This window comes from Vanellus vanellus (genome assembly GCF_965231255.1).
Source record: "Vanellus vanellus genome assembly, contig: HAP1_SCAFFOLD_260, whole genome shotgun sequence".
In the NCBI taxonomy this organism is placed as follows: domain Eukaryota; kingdom Metazoa; phylum Chordata; class Aves; order Charadriiformes; family Charadriidae; genus Vanellus; species Vanellus vanellus.
The window spans coordinates 66,482-93,651 of record NW_028127873.1 but is presented as its reverse complement, the minus strand read 5'-3'; the positions used below and the strand labels follow the sequence as shown (position 1 = coordinate 93,651).

The 27,170-nt window shown below is 57.3% G+C and overlaps 1 protein-coding gene across 1 annotated transcript in view; it reads left to right on the top strand.

The window, feature by feature from the left end:
* The window catches only part of LOC309684918 (uncharacterized protein), a gene marked incomplete at both ends in the record, with an annotated part of 95,188 nt that overhangs the window by 52,250 nt on the left and 15,768 nt on the right, over nucleotides 1–27,170 (top strand). The window contains 3 exons of the mRNA XM_082500752.1: nucleotides 7,258–7,450; nucleotides 7,721–7,966; nucleotides 8,198–8,276. Coding sequence (XP_082356878.1) covers nucleotides 7,258–7,450; nucleotides 7,721–7,966; nucleotides 8,198–8,276 — 518 coding nt within the window. The remainder of the gene's footprint in view (nucleotides 1–7,257; nucleotides 7,451–7,720; nucleotides 7,967–8,197; nucleotides 8,277–27,170) is intronic.

Genomic DNA, 27,170 nt, shown 5'->3' with positions numbered 1-27,170 from the left:
GGCCCTGCTCTTACAACACCCACTCTGGCCTTTTTTTGCAGCAGGCCAAGTCGCGGACAGCTCCTGCTCCCTGTCTCTCCTGGCACCCGGCTCACAGCTGCCAATAACCTCTCCTCCAAGACCAAGGCAAGAGCAAAGTGCCAGCTCTTCTCAGTAGCAACCTACAGGGGGTAGCGGGAGGTGCAGCGACTCACTGAGTGTCTGCCAAAGCCATCACTGCCCGAGTTACACCACCAATGCGCCTTCTAGAGTAGTGGCCACACACCCATGTGCAGCTGCTGAGAAAAAACAGCCCCTTACTCAAGAGAAAAACCACCCTCCGACTCAAGACCAATCGAACCCGCTCCGAGATGTCCTGTGTCTTTGCCTCTGCAACTATGGAGAGAACATGAGGAAGTGGGAGGGAGAACTGGAAGGCTGCTCTGACCTATGGTAGGCCATCCTACGGACCAGGTAGGAACTCCTCTGCTAATCGTAGGTGCTGTGGTCAACGTTTGAGGTGCCCTGCCTCCAGCCATGAGGAGGAGAGGGACAACTGGATTTGTTGGACTGTGTGGATTCGATGGCCTGGCACGTCAGAGCCACAAAAGTATAAAGCCCTAGTGGGCACTGGTGCCCAGCGTAAAGATCAGCAGGTGCCAATTGCTGCTGCCACGGTGCATCGACAGCAGTATCGCACCAACTGGGACTCCCTCATTCCTATCAACGGCTAGAGAGCCAAGGAGTGATCAGCAAAACTCGCTCACCCTTGAACAGCCTTATATGGCCAGCGCAAAAGTCTGATGGGAACTGGAGACTAACAGTAGACTATCGTGGCCTGAATGAAGTCACACCACCTGGTCCTGAGGCACAGCTCCTCCTGGCACCCCCATTACCAGGACTGAGCTGGATGTTCAAGGGTAAAGTTCCCTCTACTCATCACACCACCGATGCTACCCTGGAGTAAGTGGATTGCCTCAATGACACAGCGAGCTCAAACAGGAAACCCTAATTGCCCAGGAATGGAAGAAGTGATCACAAACTGGCCCGAAGGCAAGGCCTTTGGGGTGCCACCAGAGGAGGTGGTGACACGTGCTGAGGAAGCTCCACCATATCATGAACTCTCATTCTCTCAGCTAATGAGAACCAGCATGCTCTGGTTACTGATGGGCCTTGTCGTACTGTAGGAAAGCATCGAAGGTGGAATGCTGCGGTGTGGAGTCCTACAGGACGAGTGGCAGAAGCTGCTGAAGGACAAGGTGAGCGGAGTCAATCTGCAGAGGGAAAAGCCATCCAGCTGGCGTTAGCTGTTGCTGAAGGAGAAAAGTGGCCAAGACTCTCTCTCTCTCCTGACTCTGGGACGGCAGCAAATGCTCTGCGGGGGCGGCTAAAGCAGTGGAAGCAGAGCAACTGGCAGCCCTGTCCTGCCGGCTGGGCCTGTACTCTGTGTCTGTCGGGGCTCTGGTTGCCGGGGGCAGCTGTGAGGCGCTGAGGCGGGGGGGCTGGTTGGCGGCTGTGCCGGTGATGCGCTCTGGCGCTTGTGACATCAGAGGGGCCGTGTCACAATGGGGGCAGCTATAAAAGGCGCCCGCAGGCAGCGCTGCCCCAGCACAGCCTGAGCCAGAGGTGAGTGCGCAGGCGGCGGGAGGCTGGGCCGGAGCGGGGCCCGGGCAGAACGGCGGGCCCCCGGGGGGGTGGGTTCTCATCCTGCATCAAGGGCCCAGCCGCTGGCGGGAGCGCCTGGGGCCGGGCACGCTGCCACCGCCGCCACCGGGGCTGGGCGCAGGCCTTGCTGCCCCCCAGCTGTCTCGCCCCCTCTCCTGCCTGCCCCCAGCTCCCTGCAGTGCAGCGGCAGGGCCCTTGCGCCACCACTTCCTGCCCTCCCAGCCCCACTCAACCCCTTCTCTCCCTCCTCCCACAGGCCATGGCTGACACAACCTTCCTCCCCCTGCTCGTGCAGAGCATCCTCCAGCTCCTGCACATGGTCTGCCAGGAGCTGGGTGAGGCCACCTGCGGGCACATGCGGCAGCACGCGCAGCAGCTGAGCCAGCCCAAGACTCGGCTGCTGCAGGACATGGAGCAGAACGCCTCGGCCTGGGGAGACCTGCTCTTTGCTGCCTTGCAGCACTGGCAGGTCTGGGCGCTCGCTGCAGTCCTCGTCCTGATCTTCAGGCTCTGCCGGCACCTCAGCAAAAGGAGCCCCCAGCCAGGCAGCAGCGCTGCAGAGGAGAGCTCAGGCAGCAGCACAGAGTGCGGCAACGAACAATGTGCAGGAGAAGGTTCTGGCGACTATGAGAAGCGTGTGTTTGGGAGGTTTGCAAAGCGCATCCGGTCGTCAGTGCAGCGCCTGGCCTACAGGAGCCGCGTGGTGGAGGAGCTGGTGGGCGACCTCCTGGCTGTCCTGCAAGAGCGCTTGTCCAACAGTTTCTTCCCGGTCCTGCAGCCAGCCATCGGGGTGGGTAGCGCCTTCGAAGGTTGGAGTCCCCGTGGGCGTGATGCTGTGTACCGCCTGCTTGTGCCCCTTAAGCCCCCCCGTGGGCACGTTTTCCACCTGGAGCTGGGCACTGCAGCGGAGATGCCGGCAAAGAACTCCCGCGTCCGCGTGGAGCTGGCGTGTACCTGCAGCAGGGATCAGCTGGTGGAGAACACGCCGTTCTACCTCCACCACCCCCAGGAGGAGGAGCTGAGGAAAAATCCGTCTGCCAGCCTCCTTGGCACCCTCTGCACCGGCTCCTACCTGGATGTGCACAAAACCGCCCAGTGGTTGCAGAACCTGGTGAGCTCAGCCTGGGAAGAGATGCCTCAGGCGCAGCACTACAGCATGAAGGTGCTGCCTTCCAGCCGCTCCTGCAAGCTGCAGCTGACAAACGCCTCTGGGAAAAGCCTCCTCGTTGACATCATGTTTGGGGTGCGGCGAGGCGACTCGGACATCTTCCTGAGCAGCCGGGAGACTCCAGAGGCCATCCTCACCCCCAGCACAACATGGGCAGAGAGCTACGCGGTGGCAGAGGTGAAGTTCTTCAGGCATGTGGCCAGGCAGGCCCCACACGACACCTCCCACCTCAAATGCCTCCAGCTCTTTGCCGCTATCCTGCTGGGCACCGGCTTTTCCACCGCTACCTTCAAGACGGTTGCCATGCACCTCCTCAACACCTTACCAGTGTCGAGCTGGAGCAGGAGGGAATTCCTCATGCGGCTGCAGGATATCCTGTGGTACCTGCGCGGCTGCCTGCACGACAAACGCCTCGACCACTTCTTCTTTGCTAATGAGAACATGCCCGAGGACATCGTCTTGCCCCCAGCCCTCCAAACAGCGGAGCCACTCAACCTCTTCCAGCGCCTGCTGCATGACCCAGCCGCCCACGCCAAGGCAATGCGTGAGGCCGATGAGCTGCAAGATCGGCTCACAAGCCTGCTCTTCTACGGACACCGAAAGACCTCCTCACGCACGGAGCTCTCTTAGTGTCCCCTAGATACTCCCCTGGGAGCTGGTGCTGCGGAACTGAGCACGCTGGGCACGCACAACACGCTACTCAGTCGGCTCTGGGAACTGCTGCCACACCTTTCCTCTGCAGCAGAACCGCACTCTGGGGAGTGGGACGCGATGCGGCTGGAGTCGCCCTTGCAAGGAGCCTTGCGACAGAGACTCCTGTTACCACGGGCACAGCCACCGCCCTGTCCCTCGCGGAGCTTTACCCTGTACATAGATGTCAATAAATCATTTGTTTCACACCCAAACGTGCGTCTGTGCATGTGTGGACATGGGTTTTGGGGGGAAGGCGGGCATAGGGTGCTGAGCGCTCGGCTGCCCTAGAGTGGCGGAGCATTTTGCTGAAGAGCTGATGTGCTGGGCTCTGCTTTCACTGATTGTGGAGCTAAGGCTGCCACCTGTCTCTGCTCCAGTGCTGGGGCAATGGCAATCACTTGTTCCCCTCCACAGCTCTGCACATTGCCTGGGTGGCTCCGTAGGTAGGGAGCCTGCAGTGGCCCTGGTAGCCCGACAGCCCTTGGGTGACCCCCGTGAGGTGGTTAGGACGCTGCCCGAGTGGGGAGCCCTGTGCACAGGGAACAAGTGTCACGACTGCTGAGCAGGGCTCTGCCTCCTGTACGAGCACCAGGCTCATTCTCCATACCCTCGTGGGACCTGCGCAACCTTCACCCGGCACACGTCACACGTGTTTTTTTTCCCTTGTTGCCCTGTAACAGCACAGAACATCCTCTCTAGCCAGAAGGAAGGGGGAATGTATACATGTATATCCACAGTCTAAGGAGGGTCACCTTTTGCTGGAACTTGGATCTCACTCCCTACCCCAATCCAAAATGTGAGAACAGAGCTAGCTCTGGAAGGACAGAGCCCTCTACGAGCTAGGAGCCACGAGGCAATCAGTAGATCGCAGGCTGATGATTTGCTTTCTGCATCTGAATGATCTTGCCGAAGCCACCTCTTCCCACATCGTAGTCTGTCCGGTATTCATCTCGCACCTGTCCTCCAGTTTTTCCTCTTCCATACTGTCGCCCCTCCTTAAACCCTGCATCCCAGTCAGTTTGAATGATGCGATCATCTAGTCGCGTGTCGTTGATAAATCGCATTGCGTGTTCAGCGTCTGCTCTTGTGTAGTATTCGACGAAGCAGAAGCCACGTGCAGCGAGGTTCCAGAAAGCTTTGGAGATGTCTCCAATTCAAGGCACGCACTTGCGCCATCCAGGCCACCTTGAGGAGAAGCCATGGCCTGATGGCAGCTGCGTGGCAGGAGACCTGTACTCATACCTCTCTTTGGGACACCTGCTGTGGAAATCCAATGACCCTATATGGGCAAAGACTTGCAAGATCTCTGAGAATTGTCCCCTCAAAAGAGCTGCCTCTGTCTGAGAGCTAAAGAAGCCCAATGGGCGCCCGCTGCCCATCAGCCCAAGGGACGTGGCTTCTCCGGGCTCTCCCAGGGCCCTGCTCTTACAACACCCACTCTGGCCTTTTTTTGCAGCAGGCCAAGTCGCGGACAGCTCCTGCTCCCTGTCTCTCCTGGCACCCGGCTCACAGCTGCCAATAACCTCTCCTCCAAGACCAAGGCAAGAGCAAAGTGCCAGCTCTTCTCAGTAGCAACCTACAGGGGGTAGCGGGAGGTGCAGCGACTCACTGAGTGTCTGCCAAAGCCATCACTGCCCGAGTTACACCACCAATGCGCCTTCTAGAGTAGTGGCCACACACCCATGTGCAGCTGCTGAGAAAAAACAGCCCCTTACTCAAGAGAAAAACCACCCTCCGACTCAAGACCAATCGAACCCGCTCCGAGATGTCCTGTGTCTTTGCCTCTGCAACTATGGAGAGAACATGAGGAAGTGGGAGGGAGAACTGGAAGGCTGCTCTGACCTATGGTAGGCCATCCTACGGACCAGGTAGGAACTCCTCTGCTAATCGTAGGTGCTGTGGTCAACGTTTGAGGTGCCCTGCCTCCAGCCATGAGGAGGAGAGGGACAACTGGATTTGTTGGACTGTGTGGATTCAATGGCCTGGCACGTCAGAGCCACAAAAGTATAAAGCCCTAGTGGGCACTGGTGCCCAGCGTAAAGATCAGCAGGTGCCAATTGCTGCTGCCACGGTGCATCGACAGCAGTATCGCACCAACTGGGACTCCCTCATTCCTATCAACGGCTAGAGAGCCAAGGAGTGATCAGCAAAACTCGCTCACCCTTGAACAGCCTTATATGGCCAGCGCAAAAGTCTGATGGGAACTGGAGACTAACAGTAGACTATCGTGGCCTGAATGAAGTCACACCACCTGGTCCTGAGGCACAGCTCCTCCTGGCACCCCCATTACCAGGACTGAGCTGGATGTTCAAGGGTAAAGTTCCCTCTACTCATCACACCACCGATGCTACCCTGGAGTAAGTGGATTGCCTCAATGACACAGCGAGCTCAAACAGGAAACCCTAATTGCCCAGGAATGGAAGAAGTGATCACAAACTGGCCCGAAGGCAAGGCCTTTGGGGTGCCACCAGAGGAGGTGGTGACACGTGCTGAGGAAGCTCCACCATATCATGAACTCTCATTCTCTCAGCTAATGAGAACCAGCATGCTCTGGTTACTGATGGGCCTTGTCGTACTGTAGGAAAGCATCGAAGGTGGAATGCTGCGGTGTGGAGTCCTACAGGACGAGTGGCAGAAGCTGCTGAAGGACAAGGTGAGCGGAGTCAATCTGCAGAGGGAAAAGCCATCCAGCTGGCGTTAGCTGTTGCTGAAGGAGAAAAGTGGCCAAGACTCTCTCTCTCTCCTGACTCCGGGACGGCAGCAAATGCTCTGCGGGGGCGGCTAAAGCAGTGGAAGCAGAGCAACTGGCAGCCCTGTCCTGCCGGCTGGGCCTGTACTCTGTGTCTGTCGGGGCTCTGGTTGCCGGGGGCAGCTGTGAGGCGCTGAGGCGGGGGGGCTGGTTGGCGGCTGTGCCGGTGATGCGCTCTGGCGCTTGTGACATCAGAGGGGCCGTGTCACAATGGGGGCAGCTATAAAAGGCGCCCGCAGGCAGCGCTGCCCCAGCACAGCCTGAGCCAGAGGTGAGTGCGCAGGCGGCGGGAGGCTGGGCCGGAGCGGGGCCCGGGCAGAACGGCGGGCCCCCGGGGGGGTGGGTTCTCATCCTGCATCAAGGGCCCAGCCGCTGGCGGGAGCGCCTGGGGCCGGGCACGCTGCCACCGCCGCCACCGGGGCTGGGCGCAGGCCTTGCTGCCCCCCAGCTGTCTCGCCCCCTCTCCTGCCTGCCCCCAGCTCGCTGCAGTGCAGCGGCAGGGCCCTTGCGCCACCACTTCCTGCCCTCCCAGCCCCACTCAACCCCTTCTCTCCCTCCTCCCGCAGGCCATGGCTGACACAACCTTCCTCCCCCTGCTCGTGCAGAGCATCCTCCAGCTCCTGCACATGGTCTGCCAGGAGCTGGGTGAGGCCACCTGCGGGCACATGCGGCAGCATGCGCAGCAGCTGAGCCAGCCCAAGACTCGGCTGCTGCAGGACATGGAGCAGAACGCCTCGGCCTAGGGAGACCTGCTCTTCGCTGCCTTGCAGCACTGGCAGGTCTGGGCGCTCACTGCAGTCCTCGTCCTGATCTTCAGGCTCTGCCGGCGCCTCAGCAAAAGGAGCCCCCAGCCAGGCAGCAGCGCTGCAGAGGAGAGCTCAGGCAGCAGCACAGAGTGCGGCAACGAACAATGTGCAGGAGAAGGTTCTGGCGACTATGAGAAGCGTGTGTTTGGGAGGTTTGCAAAGCGCATCCGGTCGTCAGTGCAGCGCCTGGCCTACAGGAGCCGCGTGGTGGAGGAGCTGGTGGGCGACCTCCTGGCTGTCCTGCAAGAGCGCTTGTCGAACAGTTTCTTCCCGGTCCTGCAGCCAGCCATCGGGGTGGGTAGCGCCTTCGAAGGTTGGAGTCCCCGTGGGCGTGATGCTGTGTACCGCCTGCTTGTGCCCCTTAAGCCCCCCCGTGGGCACGTTTTCCACCTGGAGCTGGGCACTGCAGCGGAGATGCCGGCAAAGAACTCCCGCGTCCGCGTGGAGCTGGCGTGTAGCTGCAGCAGGGATCAGCTGGTGGAGAACACGCCGTTCTACCTCCACCACCCCCAGGAGGAGGAGCTGAGGAAAAATCCGTCTGCCAGCCTCCTTGGCACCCTCTGCACCGGCTCCTACCTGGATGTGCACAAAACCGCCCAGTGGTTGCAGAACCTGGTGAGCTCAGCCTGGGAAGAGATGCCTCAGGCGCAGCACTACAGCATGAAGGTGCTGCCTTCCAGCCGCTCCTGCAAGCTGCAGCTGACAAACGCCTCTGGGAAAAGCCTCCTCGTTGACATCATGTTTGGGGTGCGGCGAGGCGACTCGGACATCTTCCTGAGCAGCCGGGAGACTCCAGAGGCCATCCTCACCCCCAGCACAACATGGGCAGAGAGCTACGCGGTGGCAGAGGTGAAGTTCTTCAGGCATGTGGCCAGGCAGGCCCCACACGACACCTCCCACCTCAAATGCCTCCAGCTCTTTGCCGCTATCCTGCTGGGCACCGGCTTTTCCACCGCTACCTTCAAGACGGTTGCCATGCACCTCCTCAACACCTTACCAGTGTCGAGCTGGAGCAGGAGGGAATTCCTCATGCGGCTGCAGGATATCCTGTGGTACCTGCGCGGCTGCCTGCACGACAAACGCCTCGACCACTTCTTCTTTGCTAATGAGAACATGCCCGAGGACATCGTCTTGCCCCCAGCCCTCCAAACAGCGGAGCCACTCAACCTCTTCCAGCGCCTGCTGCATGACCCAGCCGCCCACGCCAAGGCATTGCGTGAGGCCGATGAGCTGCAAGATCGGCTCACAAGCCTGCTCTTCTACGGACACCGAAAGAGCTCCTCACGCACGGAGCTCTCTTAGTGTCCCCTAGATACTCCCCTGGGAGCTGGTGCTGCGGAACTGAGCACGCTGGGCACGCACAACACGCTACTCAGTCGGCTCTGGGAACTGCTGCCACACCTTTCCTCTGCAGCAGAACCGCACTCTGGGGAGTGGGACGCGATGCGGCTGGAGTCGCCCTTGCAAGGAGCCTTGCGACAGAGACTCCTGTTACCACGGGCACAGCCACCGCCCTGTCCCTCGCGGAGCTTTACCCTGTACATAGATGTCAATAAATCATTTGTTTCACACCCAAACGTGCGTCTGTGCATGTGTGGACATGGGTTTTGGGGGGAAGGCGGGCATAGGGTGCTGAGCGCTCGGCTGCCCTAGAGTGGCGGAGCATTTTGCTGAAGAGCTGATGTGCTGGGCTCTGCTTTCACTGATTGTGGAGCTAAGGCTGGCACCTGTCTCTGCTCCATTGCTGGGGCAATGGCAATCACTTGTTCCCCTCCACAGCTCTGCACATTGCCTGGGTGGCTCCGTAGGTAGGGAGCCTGCAGTGGCCCTGGTAGCCCGACAGCCCTTGGGTGACCCCCGTGAGGTGGTTAGGACGCTGCCCGAGTGGGGAGCCCTGTGCACAGGGAACAAGTGTCACGACTGCTGAGCAGGGCTCTGCCTCCTGTACGAGCACCAGGCTCATTCTCCATACCCTCGTGGGACCTGCGCAACCTTCACCCGGCACACGTCACACGTGTTTTTTTTCCCTTGTTGCCCTGTAACAGCACAGAACATCCTCTCTAGCCAGAAGGAAGGGGGAATGTATACATGTATATCCACAGTCTAAGGAGGGTCACCTTTTGCTGGAACTTGGATCTCACTCCCTACCCCAATCCAAAATGCGAGAACAGAGCTAGCTCTGGAAGGACAGAGCCCTCTACGAGCTAGGAGCCACGAGGCAATCAGTAGATCGCAGGCTGATGATTTGCTTTCTGCATCTGAACGATCTTGCCGAAGCCACCTCTTCCCACATCGTAGTCTGTCCGGTATTCATCTCGCACCTGTCCTCCAGTTTTTCCTCTTCCATACTGTCGCCCCTCCTTAAACCCTGCATCCCAGTCAGTTTGAATGATGCGATCATCTAGTCGCGTGTCGTTGATAAATCGCATTGCGTGTTCAGCGTCTGCTCTTGTGTAGTATTCGACGAAGCAGAAGCCACGTGCAGCGAGGTTCCAGAAAGCTTTGGAGATGTCTCCGATTCAAGGCACGCACTTGCGCCATCCAGGCCACCTTGAGGAGAAGCCATGGCCTGATGGCAGCTGCGTGGCAGGAGACCTGTACTCATACCTCTCTTTGGGACACCTGCTGTGGAAATCCAATGACCCTATATGGGCAAAGACTTGCAAGATCTCTGAGAATTGTCCCCTCAAAAGAGCTGCCTCTGTCTGAGAGCTAAAGAAGCCCAATGGGCGCCCGCTGCCCATCAGCCCAAGGGACGTGGCTTCTCCGGGCTCTCCCAGGGCCCTGCTCTTACAACACCCACTCTGGCCTTTTTTTGCAGCAGGCCAAGTCGCGGACAGCTCCTGCTCCCTGTCTCTCCTGGCACCCGGCTCACAGCTGCCAATAACCTCTCCTCCAAGACCAAGGCAAGAGCAAAGTGCCAGCTCTTCTCAGTAGCAACCTACAGGGGGTAGCGGGAGGTGCAGCGACTCACTGAGTGTCTGCCAAAGCCATCACTGCCCGAGTTACACCACCAATGCGCCTTCTAGAGTAGTGGCCACACACCCATGTGCAGCTGCTGAGAAAAAACAGCCCCTTACTCAAGAGAAAAACCACCCTCCGACTCAAGACCAATCGAACCCGCTCCGAGATGTCCTGTGTCTTTGCCTCTGCAACTATGGAGAGAACATGAGGAAGTGGGAGGGAGAACTGGAAGGCTGCTCTGACCTATGGTAGGCCATCCTACGGACCAGGTAGGAACTCCTCTGCTAATCGTAGGTGCTGTGGTCAACGTTTGAGGTGCCCTGCCTCCAGCCATGAGGAGGAGAGGGACAACTGGATTTGTTGGACTGTGTGGATTCGATGGCCTGGCACGTCAGAGCCACAAAAGTATAAAGCCCTAGTGGGCACTGGTGCCCAGCGTAAAGATCAGCAGGTGCCAATTGCTGCTGCCACGGTGCATCGACAGCAGTATTGCACCAACTGGGACTCCCTCATTCCTATCAACGGCTAGAGAGCCAAGGAGTGATCAGCAAAACTCGCTCACCCTTGAACAGCCTTATATGGCCAGCGCAAAAGTCTGATGGGAACTGGAGACTAACAGTAGACTATCGTGGCCTGAATGAAGTCACACCACCTGGTCCTGAGGCACAGCTCCTCCTGGCACCCCCATTACCAGGACTGAGCTGGATGTTCAAGGGTAAAGTTCCCTCTACTCATCACACCACCGATGCTACCCTGGAGTAAGTGGATTGCCTCAATGACACAGCGAGCTCAAACAGGAAACCCTAATTGCCCAGGAATGGTAGAAGTGATCACAAACTGGCCCGAAGGCAAGGCCTTTGGGGTGCCACCAGAGGAGGTGGTGACACGTGCTGAGGAAGCTCCACCATATCATGAACTCTCATTCTCTCAGCTAATGAGAACCAGCATGCTCTGGTTACTGATGGGCCTTGTCGTACTGTAGGAAAGCATCGAAGGTGGAATGCTGCGGTGTGGAGTCCTACAGGACGAGTGGCAGAAGCTGCTGAAGGACAAGGTGAGCGGAGTCAATCTGCAGAGGGAAAAGCCATCCAGCTGGCGTTAGCTGTTGCTGAAGGAGAAAAGTGGCCAAGACTCTCTCTCTCTCCTGACTCCGGGACGGCAGCAAATGCTCTGCGGGGGCGGCTAAAGCAGTGGAAGCAGAGCAACTGGCAGCCCTGTCCTGCCGGCTGGGCCTGTACTCTGTGTCTGTCGGGGCTCTGGTTGCCGGGGGCAGCTGTGAGGCGCTGAGGCGGGGGGGCTGGTTGGCGGCTGTGCCGGTGATGCGCTCTGGCGCTTGTGACATCAGAGGGGCCGTGTCACAATGGGGGCAGCTATAAAAGGCGCCCGCAGGCAGCGCTGCCCCAGCACAGCCTGAGCCAGAGGTGAGTGCGCAGGCGGCGGGAGGCTGGGCCGGAGCGGGGCCCGGGCAGAACGGCGGGCCCCCGGGGGGTGGGTTCTCATCCTGCATCAAGGGCCCAGCTGCTGGCGGGAGCGCCTGGGGCCGGGCACGCTGCCACCGCCACCGCCGGGGCTGGGCGCAGGCCTTGCTGCCCCCCAGCTGTCTCGCCCCCTCTCCTGCCTGCCCCCAGCTCCCTGCAGTGCAGCGGCAGGGCCCTTGCGCCACCACTTCCTGCCCTCCCAGCCCCACTCAACCCCTTCTCTCCCTCCTCCCACAGGCCATGGCTGACACAACCTTCCTCCCCCTGCTCGTGCAGAGCATCCTCCAGCTCCTGCACATGGTCTGCCAGGAGCTGGGTGAGGCCACCTGCGGGCACATGCGGCAGCACGCGCAGCAGCTGAGCCAGCCCAAGACTCGGCTGCTGCAGGACATGGAGCAGAACGCCTCGGCCTGGGGAGACCTGCTCTTCGCTGCCTTGCAGCACTGGCAGGTCTGGGCGCTCGCTGCAGTCCTCGTCCTGATCTTCAGGCTCTGCCGGCACCTCAGCAAAAGGAGCCCCCAGCCAGGCAGCAGCGCTGCAGAGGAGAGCTCAGGCAGCAGCACAGAGTGCGGCAACGAACAATGTGCAGGAGAAGGTTCTGGCGACTATGAGAAGCGTGTGTTTGGGAGGTTTGCAAAGCGCATCCGGTCGTCAGTGCAGCGCCTGGCCTACAGGAGCCGCGTGGTGGAGGAGCTGGTGGGCGACCTCCTGGCTGTCCTGCAAGAGCGCTTGTCCAACAGTTTCTTCCCGGTCCTGCAGCCAGCCATCGGGGTGGGTAGCGCCTTCGAAGGTTGGAGTCCCCGTGGGCGTGATGCTGTGTACCGCCTGCTTGTGCCCCTTAAGCCCCCCCGTGGGCACGTTTTCCACCTGGAGCTGGGCACTGCAGCGGAGATGCTGGCAAAGAACTCCCGCGTCCGCGTGGAGCTGGCGTGTACCTGCAGCAGGGATCAGCTGGTGGAGAACACGCCGTTCTACCTCCACCACCCCCAGGAGGAGGAGCTGAGGAAAAGTCCGTCTGCCAGCCTCCTTGGCACCCTCTGCACCGGCTCCTACCTGGATGTGCACAAAACCGCCCAGTGGTTGCAGAACCTGGTGAGCTCAGCCTGGGAAGAGATGCCTCAGGCGCAGCACTACAGCATGAAGGTGCTGCCTTCCAGCCGCTCCTGCAAGCTGCAGCTGACAAACGCCTCTGGGAAAAGCCTCCTCGTTGACATCATGTTTGGGGTGCGGCGAGGCGACTCGGACATCTTCCTGAGCAGCCGGGAGACTCCAGAGGCCATCCTCACCCCCAGCACAACATGGGCAGAGAGCTACGCGGTGGCAGAGGTGAAGTTCTTCAGGCATGTGGCCAGGCAGGCCCCACACGACACCTCCCACCTCAAATGCCTCCAGCTCTTTGCCGCTATCCTGCTGGGCACCGGCTTTTCCACCGCTACCTTCAAGACGGTTGCCATGCACCTCCTCAACACCTTACCAGTGTCGAGCTGGAGCAGGAGGGAATTCCTCATGCGGCTGCAGGATATCCTGTGGTACCTGCGCGGCTGCCTGCACGACAAACGCCTCGACCACTTCTTCTTTGCTAATGAGAACATGCCCGAGGACATCGTCTTGCCCCCAGCCCTCCAAACAGCGGAGCCACTCAACCTCTTCCAGCGCCTGCTGCATGACCCAGCCGCCCACGCCAAGGCAATGCGTGAGGCCGATGAGCTGCAAGATCGGCTCACAAGCCTGCTCTTCTACGGACACCGAAAGAGCTCCTCACGCACGGAGCTCTCTTAGTGTCCCCTAGATACTCCCCTGGGAACTGGTGCTGCGGAACTGAGCACGCTGGGCACGCACAACACGCTACTCAGTCGGCTCTGGGAACTGCTGCCACACCTTTCCTCTGCAGCAGAACCGCACTCTGGGGAGTGGGACGCGATGCGGCTGGAGTCGCCCTTGCAAGGAGCCTTGCGACAGAGACTCCTGTTACCACGGGCACAGCCACCGCCCTGTCCCTCGCGGAGCTTTACCCTGTACATAGATGTCAATAAATCATTTGTTTCACACCCAAACGTGCGTCTGTGCATGTGTGGACATGGGTTTTGGGGGGAAGGCGGGCATAGGGTGCTGAGCGCTCGGCTGCCCTAGAGTGGCGGAGCATTTTGCTGAAGAGCTGATGTGCTGGGCTCTGCTTTCACTGATTGTGGAGCTAAGGCTGGCACCTGTCTCTGCTCCATTGCTGGGGCAATGGCAATCACTTGTTCCCCTCCACAGCTCTGCACATTGCCTGGGTGGCTCCGTAGGTAGGGAGCCTGCAGTGGCCCTGGTAGCCCGACAGCCCTTGGGTGACCCCCGTGAGGTGGTTAGGACGCTGCCCGAGTGGGGAGCCCTGTGCACAGGGAACAAGTGTCACGACTGCTGAGCAGGGCTCTGCCTCCTGTACGAGCACCAGGCTCATTCTCCATACCCTCGTGGGACCTGCGCAACCTTCACCCGGCACACGTCACACGTGTTTTTTTTCCCTTGTTGCCCTGTAACAGCACAGAACATCCTCTCTAGCCAGAAGGAAGGGGGAATGTATACATGTATATCCACAGTCTAAGGAGGGTCACCTTTTGCTGGAACTTGGATCTCACTCCCTACCCCAATCCAAAATGCGAGAACAGAGCTAGCTCTGGAAGGACAGAGCCCTCTACGAGCTAGGAGCCACGAGGCAATCAGTAGATCGCAGGCTGATGATTTGCTTTCTGCATCTGAATGATCTTGCCGAAGCCACCTCTTCCCACATCGTAGTCTGTCCGGTATTCATCTCGCACCTGTCCTCCAGTTTTTCCTCTTCCATACTGTCGCCCCTCCTTAAACCCTGCATCCCAGTCAGTTTGAATGATGCGATCATCTAGTCGCGTGTCGTTGATAAATCGCATTGCGTGTTCAGCGTCTGCTCTTGTGTAGTATTCGACGAAGCAGAAGCCACGTGCAGCGAGGTTCCAGAAAGCTTTGGAGATGTCTCCAATTCAAGGCACGCACTTGCGCCATCCAGGCCACCTTGAGGAGAAGCCATGGCCTGATGGCAGCTGTGTGGCAGGAGACCTGTACTCATACCTCTCTTTGGGACACCTGCTGTGGAAATCCAATGACCCTATATGGGCAAAGACTTGCAAGATCTCTGAGAATTGTCCCCTCAAAAGAGCTGCCTCTGTCTGAGAGCTAAAGAAGCCCAATGGGCGCCCGCTGCCCATCAGCCCAAGGGACGTGGCTTCTCCGGGCTCTCCCAGGGCCCTGCTCTTACAACACCCACTCTGGCCTTTTTTTGCAGCAGGCCAAGTCGCGGACAGCTCCTGCTCCCTGTCTCTCCTGGCACCCGGCTCACAGCTGCCAATAACCTCTCCTCCAAGACCAAGGCAAGAGCAAAGTGCCAGCTCTTCTCAGTAGCAACCTACAGGGGGTAGCGGGAGGTGCAGCGACTCACTGAGTGTCTGCCAAAGCCATCACTGCCCGAGTTACACCACCAATGCGCCTTCTAGAGTAGTGGCCACACACCCATGTGCAGCTGCTGAGAAAAAACAGCCCCTTACTCAAGAGAAAAACCACCCTCCGACTCAAGACCAATCGAACCCGCTCCGAGATGTCCTGTGTCTTTGCCTCTGCAACTATGGAGAGAACATGAGGAAGTGGGAGGGAGAACTGGAAGGCTGCTCTGACCTATGGTAGGCCATCCTACGGACCAGGTAGGAACTCCTCTGCTAATCGTAGGTGCTGTGGTCAACGTTTGAGGTGCCCTGCCTCCAGCCATGAGGAGGAGAGGGACAACTGGATTTGTTGGACTGTGTGGATTCGATGGCCTGGCACGTCAGAGCCACAAAAGTATAAAGCCCTAGTGGGCACTGGTGCCCAGCGTAAAGATCAGCAGGTGCCAATTGCTGCTGCCACGGTGCATCGACAGCAGTATCGCACCAACTGGGACTCCCTCATTCCTATCAACGGCTAGAGAGCCAAGGAGTGATCAGCAAAACTCGCTCACCCTTGAACAGCCTTATATGGCCAGCGCAAAAGTCTGATGGGAACTGGAGACTAACAGTAGACTATCGTGGCCTGAATGAAGTCACACCACCTGGTCCTGAGGCACAGCTCCTCCTGGCACCCCCATTACCAGGACTGAGCTGGATGTTCAAGGGTAAAGTTCCCTCTACTCATCACACCACCGATGCTACCCTGGAGTAAGTGGATTGCCTCAATGACACAGCGAGCTCAAACAGGAAACCCTAATTGCCCAGGAATGGTAGAAGTGATCACAAACTGGCCCGAAGGCAAGGCCTTTGGGGTGCCACCAGAGGAGGTGGTGACACGTGCTGAGGAAGCTCCACCATATCATGAACTCTCATTCTCTCAGCTAATGAGAACCAGCATGCTCTGGTTACTGATGGGCCTTGTCGTACTGTAGGAAAGCATCGAAGGTGGAATGCTGCGGTGTGGAGTCCTACAGGACGAGTGGCAGAAGCTGCTGAAGGACAAGGTGAGCGGAGTCAATCTGCAGAGGGAAAAGCCATCCAGCTGGCGTTAGCTGTTGCTGAAGGAGAAAAGTGGCCAAGACTCTCTCTCTCTCCTGACTCCGGGACGGCAGCAAATGCTCTGCGGGGGCGGCTAAAGCAGTGGAAGCAGAGCAACTGGCAGCCCTGTCCTGCCGGCTGGGCCTGTACTCTGTGTCTGTCGGGGCTCTGGTTGCCGGGGGCAGCTGTGAGGCGCTGAGGCGGGGGGGCTGGTTGGCGGCTGTGCCGGTGATGCGCTCTGGCGCTTGTGACATCAGAGGGGCCGTGTCACAATGGGGGCAGCTATAAAAGGCGCCCGCAGGCAGCGCTGCCCCAGCACAGCCTGAGCCAGAGGTGAGTGCGCAGGCGGCGGGAGGCTGGGCCGGAGCGGGGCCCGGGCAGAACGGCGGGCCCCCGGGGGGGTGGGTTCTCATCCTGCATCAAGGGCCCAGCTGCTGGCGGGAGCGCCTGGGGCCGGGCACGCTGCCACCGCCACCGCCGGGGCTGGGCGCAGGCCTTGCTGCCCCCCAGCTGTCTCGCCCCCTCTCCTGCCTGCCCCCAGCTCCCTGCAGTGCAGCGGCAGGGCCCTTGCGCCACCACTTCCTGCCCTCCCAGCCCCACTCAACCCCTTCTCTCCCTCCTCCCACAGGCCATGGCTGACACAACCTTCCTCCCCCTGCTCGTGCAGAGCATCCTCCAGCTCCTGCACATGGTCTGCCAGGAGCTGGGTGAGGCCACCTGCGGGCACATGCGGCAGCACGCGCAGCAGCTGAGCCAGCCCAAGACTCGGCTGCTGCAGGACATGGAGCAGAACGCCTCGGCCTGGGGAGACCTGCTCTTCGCTGCCTTGCAGCACTGGCAGGTCTGGGCGCTCGCTGCAGTCCTCGTCCTGATCTTCAGGCTCTGCCGGCACCTCAGCAAAAGGAGCCCCCAGCCAGGCAGCAGCGCTGCAGAGGAGAGCTCAGGCAGCAGCACAGAGTGCGGCAACGAACAATGTGCAGGAGAAGGTTCTGGCGACTATGAGAAGCGTGTGTTTGGGAGGTTTGCAAAGCGCATCCGGTCGTCAGTGCAGCGCCTGGCCTACAGGAGCCGCGTGGTGGAGGAGCTGGTGGGCGACCTCCTGGCTGTCCTGCAAGAGCGCTTGTCCAACAGTTTCTTCCCGGTCCTGCAGCCAGCCATCGGGGTGGGTAGCGCCTTCGAAGGTTGGAGTCCCCGTGGGCGTGATGCTGTGTACCGCCTGCTTGTGCCCCTTAAGCCCCCCCGTGGGCACGTTTTCCACCTGGAGCTGGGCACTGCAGCGGAGATGCCGGCAAAGAACTCCCGCGTCCGCGTGGAGCTGGCGTGTACCTGCAGCAGGGATCAGCTGGTGGAGAACACGCCGTTCTACCTCCACCACCCCCAGGAGGAGGAGCTGAGGAAAAGTCCGTCTGCCAGCCTCCTTGGCACCCTCTGCACCGGCTCCTACCTGGATGTGCACAAAACCGCCCAGTGGTTGCAGAACCTGGTGAGCTCAGCCTGGGAAGAGATGCCTCAGGCGCAGCACTACAGCATGAAGGTGCTGCCTTCCAGCCGCTCCTGCAAGCTGCAGCTGACAAACGCCTCTGGGAAAAGCCTCCTCGTTGACATCATGTTTGGGGTGCGGCGAGGCGACTCGGACATCTTCCTGAGCAGCCGGGAGACTCCAGAGGCCATCCTCACCCCCAGCACAACATGGGCAGAGAGCTACGCGGTGGCAGAGGTGAAGTTCTTCAGGCATGTGGCCAGGCAGGCCCCACACGACACCTCCCACCTCAAATGCCTCCAGCTCTTTGCCGCTATCCTGCTGGGCACCGGCTTTTCCACCGCTACCTTCAAGACGGTTGCCATGCACCTCCTCAACACCTTACCAGTGTCGAGCTGGAGCAGGAGGGAATTCCTCATGCGGCTGCAGGATATCCTGTGGTACCTGCGCGGCTGCCTGCACGACAAACGCCTCGACCACTTCTTCTTTGCTAATGAGAACATGCCCGAGGACATCGTCTTGCCCCCAGCCCTCCAAACAGCGGAGCCACTCAACCTCTTCCAGCGCCTGCTGCATGACCCAGCCGCCCACGCCAAGGCAATGCGTGAGGCCGATGAGCTGCAAGATCGGCTCACAAGCCTGCTCTTCTACGGACACCGAAAGAGCTCCTCACGCACGGAGCTCTCTTAGTGTCCCCTAGATACTCCCCTGGGAGCTGGTGCTGCGGAACTGAGCACGCTGGGCACGCACAACACGCTACTCAGTCGGCTCTGGGAACTGCTGCCACACCTTTCCTCTGCAGCAGAACCGCACTCTGGGGAGTGGGACGCGATGCGGCTGGAGTCGCCCTTGCAAGGAGCCTTGCGACAGAGACTCCTGTTACCACGGGCACAGCCACCGCCCTGTCCCTCGCGGAGCTTTACCCTGTACATAGATGTCAATAAATCATTTGTTTCACACCCAAACGTGCGTCTGTGCATGTGTGGACATGGGTTTTGGGGGGAAGGCGGGCATAGGGTGCTGAGCGCTCGGCTGCCCTAGAGTGGCGGAGCATTTTGCTGAAGAGCTGATGTGCTGGGCTCTGCTTTCACTGATTGTGGAGCTAAGGCTGGCACCTGTCTCTGCTCCATTGCTGGGGCAATGGCAATCACTTGTTCCCCTCCACAGCTCTGCACATTGCCTGGGTGGCTCCATAGGTAGGGAGCCTGCAGTGGCCCTGGTAGCCCGACAGCCCTTGGGTGACCCCCGTGAGGTGGTTAGGACGCTGCCCGAGTGGGGAGCCCTGTGCACAGGGAACAAGTGTCACGACTGCTGAGCAGGGCTCTGCCTCCTGTACGAGCACCAGGCTCATTCTCCATACCCTCGTGGGACCTGCGCAACCTTCACCCGGCACACGTCACACGTGTTTTTTTTCCCTTGTTGCCCTGTAACAGCACAGAACATCCTCTCTAGCCAGAAGGAAGGGGGAATGTATACATGTATATCCACAGTCTAAGGAGGGTCACCTTTTGCTGGAACTTGGATCTCACTCCCTACCCCAATCCAAAATGCGAGAACAGAGCTAGCTCTGGAAGGACAGAGCCCTCTACGAGCTAGGAGCCACGAGGCAATCAGTAGATCGCAGGCTGATGATTTGCTTTCTGCATCTGAATGATCTTGCCGAAGCCACCTCTTCCCACATCGTAGTCTGTCCGGTATTCATCTCGCACCTGTCCTCCAGTTTTTCCTCTTCCATACTGTCGCCCCTCCTTAAACCCTGCATCCCAGTCAGTTTGAATGATGCGATCATCTAGTCGCGTGTCGTTGATAAATCGCATTGCGTGTTCAGCGTCTGCTCTTGTGTAGTATTCGACGAAGCAGAAGCCACGTGCAGCGAGGTTCCAGAAAGCTTTGGAGATGTCTCCAATTCAAGGCACGCACTTGCGCCATCCAGGCCACCTTGAGGAGAAGCCATGGCCTGATGGCAGCTGCGTGGCAGGAGACCTGTACTCATACCTCTCTTTGGGACACCTGCTGTGGAAATCCAATGACCCTATATGGGCAAAGACTTGCAAGATCTCTGAGAATTGTCCCCTCAAAAGAGCTGCCTCTGTCTGAGAGCTAAAGAAGCCCAATGGGCGCCCGCTGCCCATCAGCCCAAGGGACGTGGCTTCTCCGGGCTCTCCCAGGGCCCTGCTCTTACAACACCCACTCTGGCCTTTTTTTGCAGCAGGCCAAGTCGCGGACAGCTCCTGCTCCCTGTCTCTCCTGGCACCCGGCTCACAGCTGCCAATAACCTCTCCTCCAAGACCAAGGCAAGAGCAAAGTGCCAGCTCTTCTCAGTAGCAACCTACAGGGGGTAGCGGGAGGTGCAGCGACTCACTGAGTGTCTGCCAAAGCCATCACTGCCCGAGTTACACCACCAATGCGCCTTCTAGAGTAGTGGCCACACACCCATGTGCAGCTGCTGAGAAAAAACAGCCCCTTACTCAAGAGAAAAACCACCCTCCGACTCAAGACCAATCGAACCCGCTCCGAGATGTCCTGTGTCTTTGCCTCTGCAACTATGGAGAGAACATGAGGAAGTGGGAGGGAGAACTGGAAGGCTGCTCTGACCTATGGTAGGCCATCCTACGGACCAGGTAGGAACTCCTCTGCTAATCGTAGGTGCTGTGGTCAACGTTTGAGGTGCCCTGCCTCCAGCCATGAGGAGGAGAGGGACAACTGGATTTGTTGGACTGTGTGGATTCGATGGCCTGGCACGTCAGAGCCACAAAAGTATAAAGCCCTAGTGGGCACTGGTGCCCAGCGTAAAGATCAGCAGGTGCCAATTGCTGCTGCCACGGTGCATCGACAGCAGTATCGCACCAACTGGGACTCCCTCATTCCTATCAACGGCTAGAGAGCCAAGGAGTGATCAGCAAAACTCGCTCACCCTTGAACAGCCTTATATGGCCAGCGCAAAAGTCTGATGGGAACTGGAGACTAACAGTAGACTATCGTGGCCTGAATGAAGTCACACCACCTGGTCCTGAGGCACAGCTCCTCCTGGCACCCCCATTACCAGGACTGAGCTGGATGTTCAAGGGTAAAGTTCCCTCTACTCATCACACCACCGATGCTACCCTGGAGTAAGTGGATTGCCTCAATGACACAGCGAGCTCAAACAGGAAACCCTAATTGCCCAGGAATGGTAGAAGTGATCACAAACTGGCCCGAAGGCAAGGCCTTTGGGGTGCCACCAGAGGAGGTGGTGACACGTGCTGAGGAAGCTCCACCATATCATGAACTCTCATTCTCTCAGCTAATGAGAACCAGCATGCTCTGGTTACTGATGGGCCTTGTCGTACTGTAGGAAAGCATCGAAGGTGGAATGCTGCGGTGTGGAGTCCTACAGGACGAGTGGCAGAAGCTGCTGAAGGACAAGGTGAGCGGAGTCAATCTGCAGAGGGAAAAGCCATCCAGCTGGCGTTAGCTGTTGCTGAAGGAGAAAAGTGGCCAAGACTCTCTCTCTCTCCTGACTCCGGGATGGCGGCAAATGCTCTGCGGGGGCGGCTAAAGCAGTGGAAGCAGAGCAACTGGCAGCCCTGTCCTGCCGGCTGGGCCTGTACTCTGTGTCTGTCGGGGCTCTGGTTGCCGGGGGCAGCTGTGAGGCGCTGAGGCGGGGGGGCTGGTTGGCGGCTGTGCCGGTGATGCGCTCTGGCGCTTGTGACATCAGAGGGGCCGTGTCACAATGGGGGCAGCTATAAAAGGCGCCCGCAGACAGCGCTGCCCCAGCACAGCCTGAGCCAGAGGTGAGTGCGCAGGCGGCGGGAGGCTGGGCCGGAGCGGGGCCCGGGCAGAACGCCGGGCCCCCGGGGGGGTGGGTTCTCATCCTGCATCAAGGGCCCAGCTGCTGGCGGGAGCGCCTGGGGCCGGGCACGCTGCCACCGCCACCGCCGGGGCTGGGCGCAGGCCTTGCTGCCCCCCAGCTGTCTCGCCCCCTCTCCTGCCTGCCCCCAGCTCCCTGCAGTGCAGCGGCAGGGCCCTTGCGCCACCACCTCCTGCCCTCCCAGCCCCACTCAACCCCTTCTCTCCCTCCTCCCACAGGCCATGGCTGACACAAGCTTCCTCGACTTGCTCGTGCAGAGCATCCTCCGGCTCCTGCACATGGTCTGCCAGGGGCTGGGTGAGGCCACCTGCGGGCACATGCGGCAGCACACGCAGCAGCTGAGCCAGCCCAAGACTCGGCTGCTGCAGGACATGGAGCAGAACGCCTCGGCCTGGGGAGACCTGCTCTTCGCTGCCTTGCAGCACTGGCAGGTCTGGGCGCTCGCTGCAGTCCTCGTCCTGATCTTCAGGTTCTGCTGGTGCCTCAGCAAAAGGAGCCCCCAGCCAGGCAGCAGCGCTGCAGAGGAGAGCTCCAGCAGCAGCACAGAGTGTGGCAACGAACAATGTGCAGGAGAAGGTTCTGGCGACTACGAGAAGTGTGTGTTTGGGCAACTTTGGACAAGGCAGAAGGCAAGAAAACGAGCAGGTTCTATGGAGACTGCTGCGGAGGGGCTTCTTCCTTCTGCCATAGTTGGCTAGCACGATAACGTAGAGGGCTGGGCAAAGGTTCTGACACAGGGGTTAAATTCTCTTGACCATCGGAGTCACTGGAAATAAGTCACAGATACTACTTTTGTTCTCACCATAAAAGCCTGAGTATCTCACGTGGATCTAGAAGGAAAGAAGAATTGCTCAGTACAGGGAACTAGAGAGAGAGCACGAGGTGGAGGTAGTTAAAATATACGTGTTGTCTCGTGTAATCCAAGTTATTCCTGAAAGCGCAGTGTCGAGATGCCGAATGTGATACCTGGCCAGTTTGGCACAGTGTTGCGGTCACACCTCTCATGACTGAAACTTCAGACTTTGGGGACATTATTGTCTTTTGCCCGGTTAGGTGCAGAGTCGGTCACTCCGTGTGGGTTAGTAGTCGGTCCAGAAGGGACTGCAATGGGATGATTACTGGCAGTTGTGTATGCAGCTTGTATTGTAAAGCTGCTCACTTTGTCCACGAGTGGGGACAAATCGCTACTCGTGAAGAGAAACACCAGAAATGGAGCACTGAATGCTCTCTTCTATCCCTTCAACACATGAACTGTTATCTTGTAGCAGAGAGTACCTTGTACATGTCTTAACTTTTTACACCCAGTGGTGATCTGAAAGGAAAAGCAGCATTTCACTGTCCTCGGTTTCATCTAGCTCGACTTGAAGTTAGTCTGTTTGGTAATGAATATTGCCTTAACGGACCTTTTTTAACTTCAGGGGATTGAAGATAGTGCAGCACTGGGAGCATCTCCGTGTCAAGGAATGGGCCAGATCGACACTGCTCATGAGATAAAAACGGCAGTCAGTCCCAGAAGAAGTGCAAGAAAACAGAAAAACCTTAAGGTACAATTTGCTGAAAATAGTCAGGGATGAAGAGGCGCAGCCTAGTGACCAACCTCTCTTAGCTGGGGAAGCAGACCATCCTGTGCAGCTTCAGGATTTAGACCCGGACTTGTCTTGCCAACCTGTCTTCTCGCCCCCTCTTTTGAGGTCGAGGGGAAAAAAATGTGTCTAGCATTTCCCGAATTGTGAAAGAACCAGTAAGCAAACCTCTGGTTGTCTCATGTTCTTGATTTTTGCTCTGTACCGCTTTTTCAAATCATACTTAGCAAGGCCTTGCCTTTTTCCTTGAAAGTATATCGAAAGAGAGCTTGAAATTAATCAGCTAAATGATTTGATTATTTTTTTCCTTCATGGAAACTAGCGACAAAAATCACCGTTGAATCTGTGTAAGTCAAGAATTAGGAAGCGTTGCTTTGCCTTTAACAAAAGGCAGAGTAGCTTTCTTTAAACTTACTTGGTGGGCTACCTCTTAATTGCAGACTTTCAGCTTGTAGGATGGTAGGAGAATTTGAGAGGGAAGGTTTGTTTTTGTGGAGAGAAACTGTCATGCTTTTGGGAATCACTCTGTCATGACTTCTTCATGAAAGAAACATTCATTTGTGTTCTGTAGAAGTGTAAGAACTTGTGCACGAGTAATGTTTTTGTTGCCTTGACACAGGAGCTTCCAACTCAAGAGGAGGAGGATACCAACTCCCGAGAGTCTGTGGGAAAGCAAAAACTCAAGAGAGGGAGAGCTGCAAAATCAAAAATGAAGCAAGCAAGCAAGTATGAAATTCTTTTTGAGCACTTATTTGCATTCCTTTGTCGTGCTAGCGATTCAGCTTTTAGCCACCGAACTGCCTCTTCCTCACTTGGCTCTACAGTTCTGCTCTGACTTTCTGAGCCTGTGCAGCTTGCTGGTCTGCTGGGCACCATTTTCCCCACTTAGGGGTTTAGTTTTCTAATGGAAACAGAAGAGGGATGGGAGAGAAAAGGGCAAGTGGGCACTACTCTTTGCAACGATGGTGCGCTCTTCTATCTGTCTGTCTGTCTATCTGTCTATCTAAGGTCTTATTCCACCTTATGAAACCACACTCTTATTCCACCTTATGAAACCACACCACTTTAGCTCCCTATAGAATGCAGGAGAAGGTCAGACAACGAGTAAAGAGAACTGCTTGTTTCTGGCCATGTTGTCCGGTTCCCTCTGGAAAACCGTTTGAGGACGGTTGCCTCTTAAAACCTGGGAGGTGGGAGGGGCTCTAAAAGCTCATGCGAATAGTGACTGAGAATGCTTGGGACAGTCTGGCAAGGAATGACAGCAGAAGGAAGCTTCTTGATGTACCTTTTCTGCCTTGATCCTGTCTACAAAGAAGGCCATAAATAATTCCTTGGCATTGATTTTGTAACTCCACGGGGTTTCTTTTCCTCTACTAAATACTGTTGGTAATAAAAGAATCAATTTGATACTTCTCTGTCTTTGCAGAACCACAAGAAAAGAAGGTCCTTGGTCACCTCCCCCAGTGGAAACAAGATTCATCTCTCCTTTTGGAAGCGCACTAGCTAGAGCGACGGATCGTCTTGCAAGAATATGCCCAGTGTGCATGTCCACAGCCAACCAAGTAGTTTAATTTCCCTTCAGAACTTCCTCTCGTAGAAGACTGCTCTCAGGGTTGTTAATGCATTAAATTTATTTCCTGCCATTTCTTCAGTTCTCATGTAACTGCCCCTAAATAGCTTTGTAGTTGATTTTAGGGGGGGGAGGGGAAGAAGCCACAGGTAGAAGCCAATCCATAGTTTCTCGTGAGTCGTTGCCTTTTAATTCTTATCCATAGTCTTGCTGTTAGAGAACGGGTTTTTTGGAGTTAGTTGGTCACCTCCACCAGTGGAAATAAAATTCATCTCTCCGTTTGGAAGTCCAGTGGATGGAACAAAAAGCAAACAGAAAGAAACTGCAGACGCGGCAGAGAAGACTCTACAAAAGAACAAAAAAAGACTGTCTCATTTTCCACAGCCACTTGTGCACCAGAAGATGCTGTAACTGTTTTTCAAGTTTATAATGAACACCACTGTTTGTAAAGTCATCCAAATGGTGTGGATTAGGAGAAAAGAAAAACGTCATCTAATTTGGAAGAGATCATTTATAGAAATGACTGTAAAATTTCATAAACAACGTCAGAAACTCCACCAGCGTCTTCACCTGCACACATGACAGCCTTGGTTTCAGCGCAGGTGCCTGAAAACGCGTCAAGCAGCCTTTCCTACTCCTGACCCTGGCCTCTGCGCAGAAGGCTGTCACTGCGGGGCTGCTCTTCCAGGTAGCCACCCCACCAGCGCTTGTTGGAGAAAGGGGACAGCCAGGGACCTCTGCACAGCCAAGCTCTGATGGGCCAGGAAGGCTGCAGCTGGCTGGTCGTTACAGCGTACCTTCTCAGACACCTCCAGCATGGCCTCCAGTGGGAGCAGGTCCTCGTTGGGTGGGCTCAGCAGGTTTGGCCCAACGCAGATGGCCAGATTGCTGCAGCTCATCCTGCTGGTGGACGACGCGTTGTGGCCGATATGCTGGAGAAGGGACAGCAGCCGCTCGAGAAGGAGGACATTTGCTGCAGGCAACTTGCCGGCCACCCTGAGGGAACAGGAATACAACGTTAAAAAAGTCACAGCCATCCCCGAAACTTGCACAAGGCAGGTGGGAGCCAGCGGTTGTGCTCTGCAGCTTTCCAGGTGCTCTCAGCCAGCGGTCAGTGCTCCTGCGCTTCAGGAAGGAAGCACGGTGTTGCTCCCCAGCTCCTGATTTCCCCCAAGCCCGTGCAAGGGAAGGCTCCCTGTCCGTGTGCTTTTCCTCAAAACCCAACTCCACCCCAGCAACACTGGGCTGCCAGGAAACATGGCTTTTTAAGGAGCCTGTCCCTTTGCAGGCAAGTCCCAGGCCTCTACCAGTTGCTGCTCAAAAGGCAAGCTGCTGGCCACACTTACGCTTTCAGCTCTTCCACCTTCTTGCTTGGCTTCTCCATGGCTTGCATCCAGTCCCCATAGAGGTCAATGACGAGGAGCTTGGCAGGGATGCTTCAGAGGAAGTCCTGCAGTGCCAAGAGCTCCAGGTGAGCCTTTGAACACTCACAGTATCACAGTATCACAGTATCACAGTATGCTAGGGATTGGAAGGGACCTCAAAAGATCATCTAGTCCAATCCCCCTGTCAGAGCAGGAACACCTAGATGAGGTTGCACAGGAAGGCGTCCAGGCGAGTTTTGAATGTCTCCAGAGAAGGAGACTCCACAACCTCCCTGGGCAGCCTGTTCCAGTGCTCTGTCACCCTCACTGAGAAGAAGTTTCTTCTCAAATTTAAGTGGAACCTCTTGTGTTCCAGCTTGAATCCATTACCCCTTGTCCTATCATTGGTTGCTACTGAGAAGAGCCTGGCTCCATCCTCATGACATTCCCCCTTTATATATTTATAAACGCTAATAACATCACCCCTCAGTCTCCTCTTCTCCAAACTAAAGAGACCCAGCTCCCTCAGTCTTTCCTCATAAGGGAGATGCTCCACTCCCTTAATCATCTTAGTTGCCCTACGCTGGACTCTCTTCAGCAGCTCTCTGTCCCTCTTGAACTGAGGGGCCCAGAACTGGACACAATATTCCAGATGCGGTCTCACCAGGGCAGAGTAGAGGGCAAGGAGGACCTCTCTCGATCTGCTAACCACCCCCCTTCTAATACAGCCCAGGATGCCATTGGCCTTCTTGGCCACAAGGGCACAGTGCTGGCTCATGGTCATCCTGCTGTCCACCAGGACCCCCAGGTCCCTTTCCTCTACACTGCTCTCTAACAGGTAGCTCCCCATCCTATACTGGAACCTGGGGTTGTTTCTGCCCAAATGTAGGACCCTACACTTTCCCTTGTTGTATTTCATTAAGTTATTCCCTGCCCAAATCTCCAGCCTGTCCAAGTCTCTCTGGATGGCAGCACAGCCCTCTGGCGTGTCAGCCACTCCTCCTAGCTTAGTGTCATCAGCAAACTTGCTGATAGTACACTCAGTTCCCTCATCTAAATCATTGATGAATATATTGAATAATATGGGCCCCAGTACCGACCCTTGAGGCACTCCACTGGTTACCGGCCTCCAACTGGACTCTGCCCCATTGACTACGACTCTCTGGCTTCTCTCCTTCAGCCAGTTCGCAGTCCACCTAATTATCCGATCATCCAGTCCACACTTCCTCAGTTTAGCCATGAGGATGCTGTGGGAGACCCTGTCAAATGCTTTACTGAAGTCAAGGTAGACC